A 13,996-nucleotide genomic window follows, 5' to 3' on the forward strand; every position below is an offset into this window, starting at 1 on the left:
AAAAAGCAAAAAATCATATTTTTCCAATATATTAATATTAAAAATATGATTTTACTATTATTGGATTTCTCTTATTAAAACAAATCCAATGATATAAATTTTATTAAAATTTAACTAGTAGATTACTTAAAATTAAAGATATATAATATAAAAATCTTTGTAATATATAATTTTGGTTAGAATTAATATATAAACTAGTTAAGTTCGTCAATGAAAAAATTAACGTTAATATTAAAAAAAAACTTGAAAGTATAAAGTTGAAATCATTTTCAAAGATTAGCAAACATTTTACCTTCCAGCCAACTGATTAGCACATACATATAATTGTATAGCATAACCTGTGGATAAATAACCTTATTTGCTTTGAAGTCTCAGCTTCACACATGTTTCACATTTCCAGATAGGATAGAGAACGAATATGTTGTTATAAATTGTAAGTATGGTGGTAATGAAAAGAAAATTATTTGTTTGATTGATGATAAGGATTTAGTAAGTGTAATCTGAACTTAAGGATTTAAGGTGGATTTTTCAATCATTGTTGATATATGTAAGTATCAGTTTACTATTTTTTGAGAATAAATTATGATAGGTGTGACATACTTCTAACAAAAAATAATTTGAATGTTTTATAGTGTAACAGCTATTTTTGTTATAAAATTTTTTTCAAATTAAGACATTATTCAGGTTAACAACTAATAATTATATTGATCTTTCCAGATTCAATAGAAAGTTAGCTAACACAGCCAATTATGAAAAGATATTGAAGCACATTTTGAAAGATATAGCTATAAAGCATAAGACCTGCATTCACATCACTAGTGTGAATGAAGTAACAAGATATGAATTTATTTCTTCTGTTCTTTATGGTGTTATCTCTTGTTATGATGATAAAGTAAAAGCATATTCAGACTCCAGAATATGAGTTATCTGAAAGTCATAATAAAGGGCCAGTGGATTGGGTTATTAAGATTGGAGATACAATTATTATTATTATTAAGTCTAAAAGAGAGGATATTAATCAAAGTGTTAGTTAAAATGCAATTCAGTTACAAGTTTTGTCTCAACATAATAAAAAGAAACGCATATATAATGAGGCTTTACGTGAAAATGTAATGTATGATATTGTTTTGATAGGGATCAACTGGATTATAATTAAATTAGTCACTACTAGCAAATGTATGACAATGATTATAGAAATGTTGAAGTATTATTGAGTTCGTGAACACCATTTACTTTTCCTATTAATGAGAGTATGTTCGACAAAAGTCTTATATTTGAAAAACTCAAGAATTTATTTGGGCAAATCAAATGAATATTTGATTTCAGATAGAATCACAAGAATCATTGAAGCAAGTAAAAACAGACATATGTATAAATATTAGTATAGAAAAAAAATCGTCATGTATCACAGATAGTGCTCTGAAAAAAATCTGATCTGATCTGAATCTACAGATTTGATCTGAGTCAGATCCAGTTTGATTTTCAAAATTTTGATCTATAGATCAGATTTTTTTTTTAAAAAATTTTTTCCTGGACGAATGAATGCTGGACACTAAATGATTAAGATTTAAAAGAATGAACTAGGTAAGTTCATTTCTTTTTTTTTATTATTTTTACTTTAAAAGAATGTAATTAATAGTTTCCTTCTTTTTTATTAGAAAGCCTAAATGAACAAAGTCTAACGATCAGGATTTAAAAAAAAAAATTTTTTTTTTAGTTTTTTTTTATTAACATTCTCTTTTTTTTTAGAAAACCTGGACGTAGTCAAAGTCATTAATGACCAGGATTTAAAAAAAAATGAACTATAGTAAGTTTATTTTTTTTTTTAAGTTTTTTTTTATTTTACTTAAAGGAATGTAATTAATGTTCCCTTTTTTTTTTTAGAAAATCTAGACGAATGAAGTCATTAAGACATTAACAACCAGAATTTAAAAAAAAGAATGAACTATGGTAAGTTCATTTTTTTTTTAAGATTTTTTTTTATTTTTACTTAAAAGAACATAATTAACATTCACTTTCTTTTATTTTTAAAAAACCTGAATATGAGACGAAGCTGAACAACCAGAATTTAAAAGAATGAACTATGGTAAGTTTATTTTTTTATTTTATTTTTTTTTTTATTTGTAGAAATATAATTAACGTTCCCTTTCTTTTTTTTAGAAAACCTGAATGAACAAAATCATTAATGACTAAGATTTAAAAAAAAATAAACTATAGTAAATTCATTTCTTTTTTTTAAGTTTTTTTTTTATTTTTACTTAAGGGAACGTAATTAATGTTTCCTTTCTTTTATTTTTAGAAAATCTGAATGTGAGACAAAGCTAAACGGCCAGAATTTAAAAGAACGAACTATAGTAAGTTAAAAAACATAATTAACGTTTTCTTTCCTTTTTTTAATTCAAGAACCAGATCTGAACATTCAGATTAAATTCAAATCAGATTCAAATGGATTTGAACTAGATTCAAATCAAATTAAATCAAATCTAATCAGATCAGATTTATTAAAATAAAAATCAAATCAAATCAGATTTAAGCTGAATCCAATTTGAACTGATCTGTTAGAAGCACTAATCACAGGTAAAGTCCCAAATATTTGTATTTATTTTTTGCATGTATTAATAAAGTAGTTTTACATTTGCATAATGCTCTGAATGAGTCGAGTTGAGTTAAAATTATAAAAAATATAAACTTGACTCAATTTAAATTGAGTTGACCAGTTAAACTGAATTGAGGAATTTTGACTAAACTAAAATTTTGAAAAAATAGTTTTAGCAAGCATCCTTATTATTTACAATACAACAATTCAACATATGAGTTGCACAGTCTTTTATTTACAATTAAAAATGAATATAAATAAAATTTGTGATTTCTCTAATAATAAACTAAAAAACAAAAAGAAAAAGAAAAACATGAAAAAACTTAGTCTACCCTTTTTTTTAAATTGGTTATTTGTAAATATATTTTTCAATTTAAATATTGGGGGTCTTCACAAAAAACGGGATTGAGATTGAGATTGAGATTTCATATAGAATTTTCAATCTTAATATGTTAGTAAGATTGAAATTCTATACTAAATTTCAATCTCAATCTCAATCCCATTTTTTGTGAAGACCCCCATTAGCAGTAGATTTGAATCATGTAACTTGTTTTTTTACCTGATATAATGATGTTACATCTAATAAAATTATATAATTTGTAACTAACTGCAGATTCTTATTTTAAGTTTTAGTTATTTTAACTATATCATTCACATCTGGCCTTTTTAGTTTTAATTTTTCTTAAATTTTAGGTTAGAGTTTTCTTATTTTTGTTTTATTTTATTAGTAGGATGTTTTTTTAAAATATTTGTGGAAACTTATATATGGAAGTTTATTTGTAAGTGTTTTAACCTGGATCATTAGTTTATTGTTTATATAATTCTTTAGAATGCATTTACTTTTATTTTAATAAAACTCATATTGATTTTAATACTTAGCCATAAAAAATATATATATATTTTGACTTTTGGCTTTTAATTTTAACTTCATGTATAAATCCAATATAGTGAAACAGTATTAAAGCATTTATAATTTTAAATAATATATATGGTATAATGATGATATATGGTATAGGTTTTATTGTATAGTTATTAATTTTATATGATATAATTTTAGGGTTAATGTTAGGTAAAATTAAGGTTAGAATTAAGATTAAAAAAATATTAAGAGTAACTATACAGTATAGATAAAAAAATAATACTATATAAAATAAGAAACAGGTTATATATCATACTTATTATCTATATACTCATGAATATCAATCACAAAAACGAGATAATCATTATTAAGTAATCTCGAATATATATGCTAGATCTTCGTATTATACCATTAGACAATTTTCTTTCTTAAAACTTTAAAATAATAAATGGTCTCATTCAGTTGTGATTCATGTGCAGATATTGTCAGAAAACCAAAAACACAACAACATTTGAGTCGTTGCCCTAATGCACAATTTACTTGCATTGATTGTAATACTACTTTTCATGGTAATAATTTTATTCGCCATACTAGTTGTATTAGCGAAGCTGAAAAGTATCAAAAAAGTTTGTATAAGGTTCATAAAAAGGTATTTAAAAACATAAGTGAATTATAAAATATTTTTATGTGAAATCAATTTGAAATTTCCTTCTTTTTAAATTAGGGTAAACAGGATACGCCTAATAAACAAAAACGACAAAAAGTTGATATGCCAAGTAATATTAACAATCAATCCTTAGAAGGAGAACAAAGTTATACTTTCAATAATAGTAAAATATTAAAAAGTAGTGAACAAGATCAAATTCCAGATATCGTTACTGGCAACAACAAAAATCATAATCAAGAATCAAGTTTTAAAAAAAAGAAAAAGAATAAAAACAAAAAAAATCAGCAACAAGATGATCAACCAAACGGGAATAAGATTAGCATTAAAGAAGAAATGAAAATAAAAATAGATATTGCGGCCAAAGTCTCTAATGGTTATAATAACGAAGCTGAGATACTGAATACGAATATTAAACAAGAAGATAACACCATCGTCGCTAATAGTAGGAAAAAAAAGAAAAAGAAATCCATAAACAATATTAACGGCAATGACAATAACAAAGTTGAGGAGAGCAACAAGGAAGGTAATAATATCGATGAATTACAGTCTGTTCAGACTTACGTAGCAAATGAAACTCCAAAGAAAGAAGATAATGTCGTGAACCTCAATAACAGTAGCAGCAAGAAGAAAAAGAAGAAGAAAAAGAACGACACTGTAAACAAAGATAACAATAATTTGGTAAATCCTAACGTAATTAACGGAGTCGATCAATCATTGGTTGGAATACTTAAGAAGAAAGAATTATCTGATGAAAAAAGTAAGAAACGCAAATCTGTTGAGTTTGTGTTGCCTGAGTCTTCAACAAATAATAAGAAGAAAAAACTTAATGACAAAAAATCGAAATTCAGTCATGAAAATGACGTTGCTAATAAATTATTTAATTATTGCGAAAGTGTCCCCGCTGTTGTTAAGAAAATTTTTAAAAATAACAGTGTAAATATATTATTTTATTTATATATTTAGAAATATCCTTATATTAAATTTTTCTTACAAAAAAATTTTTTTTCCTAGTATGAAGAACTGAATCTTAAACGTCTCGAAGAAATGGTGGTTCATCAATTAATTCCTGGTTCAAATTCATCTGAAAGTGAACTGAAAGAGAAATTTCTAGAGAATATTGTATTAATTATGAAAGACGGAAAAATTACTTTAAAGTAAAAATAACATAAATCTCTTGTTCGATTTTTAGTTCAGACATTCCTTCTAATCTAATGTTAATAAAATTAAATTTATTCCAATTTTGCTATATGTATTCACAAAACTACCTATTCTTTTTTGCGTATCCGCTAGCTCTTTTTTTATAAAAGTCTAAGAATCCTTTCTTTTCCACCATACCCAAACCCGTTTTACGCAATCTACCAACTTGTGACATATAATCTAGTACTTGTGAACCTATAATATCTTCAGGTACTGCTGAAGATTGTGCAGTTGGTGCAGAATAACGAGAGAATGATGATTCATCGGATATAAGAGATCTTACTTGAAGTATATTGATGAACTAAATTAAAAATGAAAAATTAATCAATTTCTGTAATTTTGAATCTTCATTATAATATATATCCTACCTGACAACATAGTTTAATAAAGTGCCAAAATTTATTTCCAACTGTAAACGTCGGCGAAAAATTTTCGAATTCATATCTAAGTGGTAATTAATTTCAATAAAATATTAATGTGCGAAATTAAATAATTATACTTTTATATTGATCAATTAATTACCTTACTGTAAAAATATGAATTTTAAAATTTTTAACAGGTATCGATATATCCTTAAAGATAGGATTGAACTTCAACAAAGCTCTACCGTTAGATGTGGTTCCCTAAAAGAGGTAAATATTAATTGATATAAACTTTTAATTTGAATAATACAAGTTTATACATAATACCTCAGGAAATATGACGATTGGTTTTGATTGATTTGTTTTAGCATAATTAACCAATTCTTGAAGTGTAAATGTTTCAATTCCAATAGGAGGACCAAGATTTGGGTATGATCCAGTTGTCCAAATTGCTTTCCATAAAGATATTGGTCGTAAAGTATTAGTAGCAGGATAATATTGTGTAAAAATAGGATCAAACCTGTAAAATAAATTCACGTATGATTATTATACAATCCTCATAAATAAAAGAAAAATAATAATTAACGATACCTGAATGCTAGATAAAATATTTCCACATATGATGTCCAATTGCAAACAATCACATCACCTGTATCGACTCCACCCTTCTTTGTACGCTCACGTGTTTTAGGAGCTCCTCGGCTGAAGTATATTATTTAAATTAAGATAAATTCTTTTTTTTTTAAAAAAAAAGGAAATAAGGTTACCCCTTTGTTAAAGATGAAACAGCTTCAGAGTGGATCCAATAAAATCCCATAAAAAATAATATTAAACGCGTCAAAATTGAGGTGAACAGATAATGAAATATTCTATGAACAGGTTTTATAGGTGTCTATAATATGATTTTTAAGTCGTTAATAAATGCTCTTTGAGAATATAACTATCAGCGAATAGCTTACCAGAGTAAATCCTACGATATCAACTATGATAAATAATAATATGGTGGCAGCTAGGACTAATAACAATTTGAGAATTCCGAGAATAGCTTTTAATATATACTCAAATAAAATGATAATTTTTGTAACTGTATCCGAATCTTTACGTGAAGGCTTTTAAAAGCAAGATTAATAAATAAGACAGTTAAACGAAAAAATTAACGATTAAAAATACATACAGTCGGTGGTAAGAACGGTTGAATGCCACTACTAGCGTCCTAAGTTTTTATTGTCAAGTAAATAATCTATTTCAAATTTAAGGTCGAAACGATTTTTTTTTACTGTTATACTTACTCTCCAAGTTGAGAATTTTTCCATTTTTTTTTTTAAAAAAAAAAAAAGTCGAAATTTTATTTTATGATAAACATTGTGAAACTAACGCGTTCAATTAATCTACAAACTGCAAATCGGAAAAAAAGCTGATTGAATGAATGAATTTTTTTTTCTCCATTCGTCCGAAATTTTTTACCACTAGAAATAGAAACTCTCCTGTTTGTTAGGGAATCAAAATTATTAATATATTCACATATATTTCTAAAATAAAAAATGCCACAACAAACAGAACAAGAAGAAAAATCTATTAATGAAGTATGTGCAGAACATACGATAAAAAGAATGAAAGGAATGATGAATGAAGTTGATTTAAGTAAAATCGTACAAAATCAAAATTCAATGTACGTATATTTGCTGAGTTGATCTACTCTCTTTTAATTCATTCTCTTTAATTCATTCATCTAATTGTTTGACTTTCTTTTCTATAAATTCAGTCATGAAATTTTAGAATACAATACTACATCATTAACATCATTTAATGATTTTAGTCATATAAAGTATGAAGAATTCTCGAAGAAGCTTGATTCACATTCTAAATGTATCAAAGAGATGAAAGTTGATTTAGAGTATATTTTTAAAAAATTAAGGTATATTACAATTTTGGCTATTTGTTATACTCTTTCAGATAATTCTTTAAAATGATTCAATGTGATTAGGTTATTGAAAACAAAAGTATCAACACAATATCCAGATGCTTATGCTGAAGTTGAAAAAAGATTCCCTAAGCACAATAACAATAATGTTGACGAATAAATGTTTTAAAGGAATTAATTATAAAAATATGGATAATAAATTATTTGAAACAATTTGATTGGTTGTGAGATATAATAAAAAAAATTTTACTCTGATAATCTAATAGACTTTTTTAAAAAAAAACTATAATAAATCACGGAATATTAAAACTAACAATTATTAAAAATTACAGTAACAAATAAGCTAATTTTTGAAAATGACAGGACCGCGAGATCTAAATGCTCAAATTGAGAGTTTAGTAAATCGGCTACGACGACGGTACTTTGTCTAAATAATTTGCTCGTGTAATATTACCGAATATGATATTGTTGTTTTCCTAATTATATGTTATTTATTTATAGACAAGTAGTCGGTTCTTGGTCCGTCTCACTTGAAACGGCCCTGCTTCTCCGACAAGTAGTTTCAGTTGCACGATGGAATCAAGTTAATGTACTGATAAACTTGGTGAAAGATGTTGGAGGGAAGCTGGTTATGGCTCAGCCGAGGGGTATTCAGAATTGTGATATTTTAAGTACTATGAAAAATTAGCGAGGATTAATTTTAATAAGATTTAATCTTTTAGAACTCGCGGTAGGAAATATTGTTCGTCGCGTATTACGTTTGATACGTGACGTGTATAATTCTGAAGTATCAAATAGTAATACCAATTTAACTTCTACATCAGAAGAGGTAGAGGATGATGATAAGGATTATGAAGATGATAATGTGATTAAATCGCCCCCTCAAAAAAGCAAGACTTACGACTTACAAAGCTATAGTGGGCCAGGTTCTATTATAAGTTCTAGTTTCTTTTCATCATCGGCTTCTATGATAAATTTGTTGGGAGATGGATCTGTGAGCGGGAAGGAGGCTTCATTAGATTATGATCGAAAGTGTTATAATATCCTTTTATTAGATACGTTAAATAAACATTACAAAAACTGTGAAGTCTTCTTAACTCATTTTTTTTTTACATTTGAAGCCTACAATAATCTCTGAATTACAAGAGTTGATTAATGAGCTTGAAAATATGTACGTTAACATTGCAGATCAAGCTATGGAACACATTCATTCCAAGTATGTTGAAATTATAATATCTTTTTAATAATTATTTATATTAAATTCCGATTAATATTTGTAATTTAGTGAAATTATAATGACAGTAGGAAAATCGAGAACAGTTGAAATGTTCTTGAAAACTGCAGCAAAGAAAAGAAAATTTTCAATTGTAGTTGCGGAAACATCACCTAAGTCAGTTAGTTCATAATAATTAATATTTATCAATTTTCTTAAATGAGAGTTTATAATTGAAATTTTACGTTTTCCATTTCTATTTTAGATATCTTGGACACGAAATGGCATTATCCTTGTCACAAGCAGGAATTGATACAACAGTAATTTCGGATTCAGCAATTTTTGCTGTTATGTCGAGAGTAAATAAAGTTATAATGGGAACACATGCTGGTAAATATAAATAAAATTATTTTGATGTTATTTAGATAAAATCGGAAATCTGTTTAATCATTTTTTTAACAAGATCTGTATATATATTAACCATTTTAAAATGAAGTTCTTGCGAATGGCGGTCTAATTTCTGTAAGTGGTACTCAAATGGTTGCTACCGCAGCAAAGCATCATTCCACTCCAGTCGTAGTTTGTACTGGATTGTATAAATTATCTCCTCTTTATCCATATGACGAAGATTCGTTTAATGACTTGGTTGCTCCTGATCCAGTAATGAGTTTTGATGAAGGAGAATTAATTGACAAAGTTACTATATTAAATCCATATTATGATTATGTTTCACCTGAACTTGTTAGTTTATTTATTACCAATACGTAAGTTTACTTGAATTATTTATGATTTTTTATCATCTCATGATGTGAATTTCTCAATTAATTTTATAAATTGATAGTGGCGGTCATCCCCCATCATATCTGTACAGACTCATTAATGAAAATTATGACCCTGAAGATACTGTTATATAAATTAAGAGATTTTTTTTTTATAGTTTCATAGGCAAATCAACATTTTCGGAGAATCCAGATTAATTTTACAAAAGTATAAATGATTTTACTACATAATTATTTTAATGAATAGATTGAATTACTTGATAATTATTTCATCGAAAATCTTTTCTATTTGTTATAATGCGATAATGCTAAACAAATATTTCAATTCTTTCCCCGTTTGTAACGATCGACGCATATAAGCTCAAACTGTAAATTTATATCCTCATTTCTCTCACAATGCCTTCTATACCAGCTCCTCCTTTAGCACGCTATCAATATTTGATATCCCGGTATTTCAATATTTCAATTTAAGTTACCTAAGTTATTTAATCCTTTTATTTTAAAGGATTTAACCAAATTATTCCTTTAATTAGTCGTGGCGATTTTGTTCTTTCAGTATTTGCAGGCTCTTTATCATATTATTTTTATGAACGAGATAATCCTCGCGAGAACGGTAAAACTCTGTGGTGCTTATTTAAAAGGAGAATTAAAGTTTAATTTATGAATAGGTAATTACTTGCGTTTATACAGAATGTAGATTCTGATTATAAAATTTTTGTAATTATTTTAATTATTTTACAGATTTAATTAAAAAATAGATCTATCAGATTTATTAAACTATATAATAAAGCAAATGTTATTTCTAGACTACCAACTCATATCAACAAGTTAAATAAGCTGAACTTAAAAATAATAATATTCATTTCTAAGCAGAAATAACCTTTGCAAATAATTAACATGGATATTTACCAAACACATTATAATAGCAGCTTTCCCCAAAATGATGATAACAAACAGGACTGTTACACGAACCATTAAGACACTCTGTAAGTATCATACTTACAATATTTAACTATTGTCTTGTGAAATTTTCCACTAACGCTAAAACGATTTGAACTCTGCGAGGTCTTCCGATATAACCTATATTTATTAATTAAATTCTTATCTATCAATTTAAATGATGAGTTATTTATCAAATATATTTTACTAAATATATAATATCAGTTCTATCATATTTATTTCATTGGACGGGAAGCAGCATTGTTAGTTTAGCAACAAGTAAATACACAACACAATAATTAACTAAAGAACAATATAATAATACATTTATAAACGGGTTACCTTATATGGTTACTTTCTGCTTGGATCGCTATTCCTATTTGCTTTCATGGCAGCTACTACTGGTTTCTTAGATTGATCGTTATCCCTATCTGCTTTCATGGTACCTATTACAGATCTGGCAGCCACTACAGGTCTCTTAGAAGATTTACGCATCAAAATCTTCTCCAATACACGTTTTCCTTCACAATTAGGAAAGTTTTTGAGATCATAATAAACAGGAGCTATATCCAAAAGCCTAAAGAGATTTAAAAATAATTATTTGTGTCCATTATAAAGCAAATCAAAATGAATCACGAATTATTCTTACCATTCGGCTTTAACTTCTGTCACAGTGCGAATATAATTCTTGGTTGTTAGAACAAACTCATTATATAAAACCCATTCGGGTTGATGTTTAAGAGATGATGAAGGATGGAGTTGGACTATCTACAATGCATTTATAAAATTTAATAATTAAATTGAAAAATATTCGTATGATAAAGGAATTTAAAGTACCTGATTGTCTTTACATGTCAGATAATGGCCCGATTTCTCCAAATGTGCTACTTGCATAAAGAATCCTGCTGTCAAAGCTTTCCGTATGTTAATATAGTAGTTACCGTCCGTGAACGGAGTACTGACCAGTTCCTCGTCACATCGTTCCATTATGCGTTTAAGCTGCTGGCGGACATTATCGGCTGACTTCAATGATCTAATACTTAAGAAATTATCGTAACACCAGTCTGCGTCCCTATCTCTTGATTCTAATAAAAATTAAGAATAATAAATGTAATGATCTCTTTAAAATAATCTAGAAAAAAGCAAAAAAAGAAAAGTTACCAGATTTATAAGCATGGTAAACATTCAACAACGTTAAATGATCACCCTCATCATGTGCGAATTTCGCCTTTGCTTCTTCAGCTTGTTTTTTCATATCGTTAGGTCGCACAAATATATTTGGAACTGTTCATCAAAAAAATTATATAATAAATTAGTGCATCATAAATATAAATTAAAGCAATAAAATAACTACTGATCTTACCTGATAATAAAGCAGCTATGGATAAAATCTCGTTAGAGCATCTATACTTTGGACTTTCTATCAACATTTTGGATAATTGCGGATCAAGTGGGAACTCGGCCATCAAATGGCCGTCACCAGTTAAATTACCTTCGTCATCAAGAGCTCCGAGATAATTTAAAAGTTCAAGGGCACGCATTAATGTTTCTGGAGCTATTAAATAAATAATTAACATTGAATAATATTCATTTTTTAAAAAAAGGATGATCGCATATATTTTTATAATTACCCGGAGGGTCCATGAAATCAAAATGCACGAGATCGTCTATACCAAGCTTTTTCAATTGAAGAACAACACTACCCAAATTGCTTCTTAAAATTTCAGGATGTGTTTGTTCTTGTAATTCTTTAAGAAATGCTCTTTCAGTATACAGACGGAAGCATTTCCCAGCACGAGTACGCCCAGCACGACCAGCCCTTTGTTGAGCAGAAGCTTTGCTAATTGGGCTAACTAGCAATGATTCAACACGAATACGAGGATTGTATACCTTTTGCTTACTAAATCCGGGATCAACAACATAGACTATACCATCGATAGTCAAGGACGTTTCAGCAATGTTCGTAGAAACGATAACTTTACGACCAGGCTTTCCATCTTTAGTGCGTGGTGGTGGTGCATCTTCAAAAATACGTTGCTGTTGCGGGGGAGGCAAGGAAGAATACAAAGGAAGAATCTTCAAAGGTCCTAATTCCGTTTGACTCAATAATTCTTCAGATTCTACTTTAATTTTTTGACATGCACCTTCGATTTCTTCTTCTCCTGTTAGAAATAATAAAATATCTCCGGGATCTTCGCACGCATGAATCTGCATCACAGTCCGAATAGCGGCTTCTAGATAATCACGTTCAGGTTCTGGAGTATAAAAAATCTCAACCGGGAAAGTTCGCCCAGGAACGGTCTGCAAGAACATGAAAAAGTTAAGTTTTACTTTCAAACCGACAAATGAAAAAAATTTACATACCAGAACCGGCGCATCATTAAAATATTTTTGAAATTTTTCTGCGTCAAGTGTAGCACTCATCACAATTACTTTCAAATCCGGACGGACTTTAGCGATCTAAAAGTAACGGTAGAATTGAATGAATGATTCCCACTTAGAATGATTCCCACTTAATGACTATTTAACACTAACCTGTTTCATTAATCCCATAAGGATGTCCGTTGCCAAGGTACGTTCATGAGCTTCATCGAGAATAATTGCAGAATATTTTTCTAATTTAGGATCATTCATAGCTTCGCGAAGAAGCATACCATCAGTTAAATACTTCAATATAGTCTTTGGACTGGAGCAATCTTCAAAACGTATGTTGTATCCGACTTCCTCGCCAAGTTTTACATCCATTTCGTCGGAGACACGTTGAGCAACTGACATGGCAGCAACTCGGCGGGGCTGAGTACAGGCAATTTGTTTTTTCTTTAAGTGAGGAAGAACATCATAACAGAGAAATTGTGGAATTCTAAATAAAGAAAATATTAATTAATATAAAATAAATAATTTAAAAAAATAAAAAAATATCTTACTGTGTCGTTTTTCCAGATCCGGTTTCACCAACGAAAACCACAAATTGGCTGCTATGAACCAGATCTAGAAACTCTTGTCTTTGTGCGTGCACGGGCAATTTACGACGAATTGCTAAAATGTCACGATATTTTTGACTAAATTTTTTACTATTAAAAGGATTATAAATTCCTTCTTCTGCTCTTCGGGCTTGAGTAGCAGTTGTTTTCCCCGGAATAAAACCATCAAGTGCACTGTTTGCTTGATTTAAACGGGCAGGTTTATTTAAATGTGCCAAGTAAGGGTTTTCCTCTATAGGTGTTTCTCCAATTCTTTGCCGTTTATTTAAGTGCTCGTGCGTGCTATTAGTTTGATCTGTTTCGTTGTTTCTTTGATCAGTGACCTCAACAGCACTTTCTGCATTGCGCTTTTTGTTATCCATTCTCTGATCGGTGACCTCAACAGCATGGAAGTTTTTATCGTCCATGATTTCCAATGGTCACAAATCGTCGAACATTTAACCTTTATATGATTCCAAATACTGAATCATGTGATTAATTAA

At 28.4% G+C, this 13,996-nt stretch overlaps 5 protein-coding genes across 5 annotated transcripts; 3 read left to right on the forward strand and 2 right to left on the reverse strand.

Moving 5' to 3' along the window:
* Positions 1–5,041: 5,041 nt before the first annotated feature.
* Positions 5,042–7,002, reverse strand: OCT59_010952 (uncharacterized protein). Its single transcript, XM_025324441.2, has 9 exons — positions 6,971–7,002; positions 6,856–6,894; positions 6,641–6,790; positions 6,449–6,573; positions 6,273–6,383; positions 6,009–6,201; positions 5,842–5,942; positions 5,688–5,763; positions 5,042–5,620 (listed from the first exon to the last, which is right to left on the reverse strand). The coding sequence occupies exons 1-9, from the start codon at positions 6,992–6,994 to the stop codon at positions 5,384–5,386; spliced, it is 1,056 nt and encodes a 351-aa protein (XP_025186174.1). The 5' UTR covers positions 6,995–7,002; the 3' UTR covers positions 5,042–5,383.
* Positions 7,003–7,098: 96 nt separating this feature from the next.
* OCT59_010953 (uncharacterized protein) lies at positions 7,099–7,860 on the forward strand. Its single transcript, XM_066136201.1, has 3 exons — positions 7,099–7,350; positions 7,444–7,596; positions 7,666–7,860. The coding sequence occupies exons 1-3, from the start codon at positions 7,223–7,225 to the stop codon at positions 7,760–7,762; spliced, it is 378 nt and encodes a 125-aa protein (XP_066000851.1). The 5' UTR covers positions 7,099–7,222; the 3' UTR covers positions 7,763–7,860.
* An 18-nt stretch (positions 7,861–7,878) lies between these two features.
* Positions 7,879–9,857, forward strand: OCT59_010954 (uncharacterized protein). Its single transcript, XM_025314046.2, has 8 exons — positions 7,879–8,020; positions 8,104–8,249; positions 8,325–8,642; positions 8,716–8,818; positions 8,888–8,992; positions 9,081–9,205; positions 9,312–9,579; positions 9,657–9,857. Exons 1-8 carry the CDS (start codon positions 7,959–7,961, stop codon positions 9,727–9,729), a joined length of 1,200 nt encoding a protein of 399 aa, XP_025186172.1. The 5' UTR covers positions 7,879–7,958; the 3' UTR covers positions 9,730–9,857.
* Positions 9,858–9,990: 133 nt separating this feature from the next.
* On the forward strand, positions 9,991–10,832 carry OCT59_010955 (uncharacterized protein; the record flags this gene model as incomplete). The annotated part of the gene is made up of 5 exons (XM_066136202.1): positions 9,991–10,043; positions 10,128–10,207; positions 10,353–10,421; positions 10,521–10,580; positions 10,759–10,832. The coding sequence occupies 5 exons, from the start codon at positions 9,991–9,993 to the stop codon at positions 10,830–10,832; spliced, it is 336 nt and encodes a 111-aa protein (XP_066000852.1).
* OCT59_010956 (DEAH-box ATP-dependent RNA helicase prp43) lies at positions 10,665–13,928 on the reverse strand. Its single transcript, XM_066136203.1, has 10 exons — positions 13,458–13,928; positions 13,069–13,393; positions 12,898–12,993; positions 12,165–12,834; positions 11,897–12,088; positions 11,695–11,817; positions 11,371–11,618; positions 11,183–11,301; positions 10,876–11,110; positions 10,665–10,760 (listed from the first exon to the last, which is right to left on the reverse strand). Exons 1-9 carry the CDS (start codon positions 13,919–13,921, stop codon positions 10,885–10,887), a joined length of 2,463 nt encoding a protein of 820 aa, XP_066000853.1. The 5' UTR covers positions 13,922–13,928; the 3' UTR covers positions 10,665–10,760; positions 10,876–10,884.
* Between the last annotated feature and the right edge of the window lie 68 nt (positions 13,929–13,996).

This window comes from Rhizophagus irregularis, chromosome 19 (assembly GCF_026210795.1).
Source record: "Rhizophagus irregularis chromosome 19, complete sequence".
In the NCBI taxonomy this organism is placed as follows: domain Eukaryota; kingdom Fungi; phylum Glomeromycota; class Glomeromycetes; order Glomerales; family Glomeraceae; genus Rhizophagus; species Rhizophagus irregularis.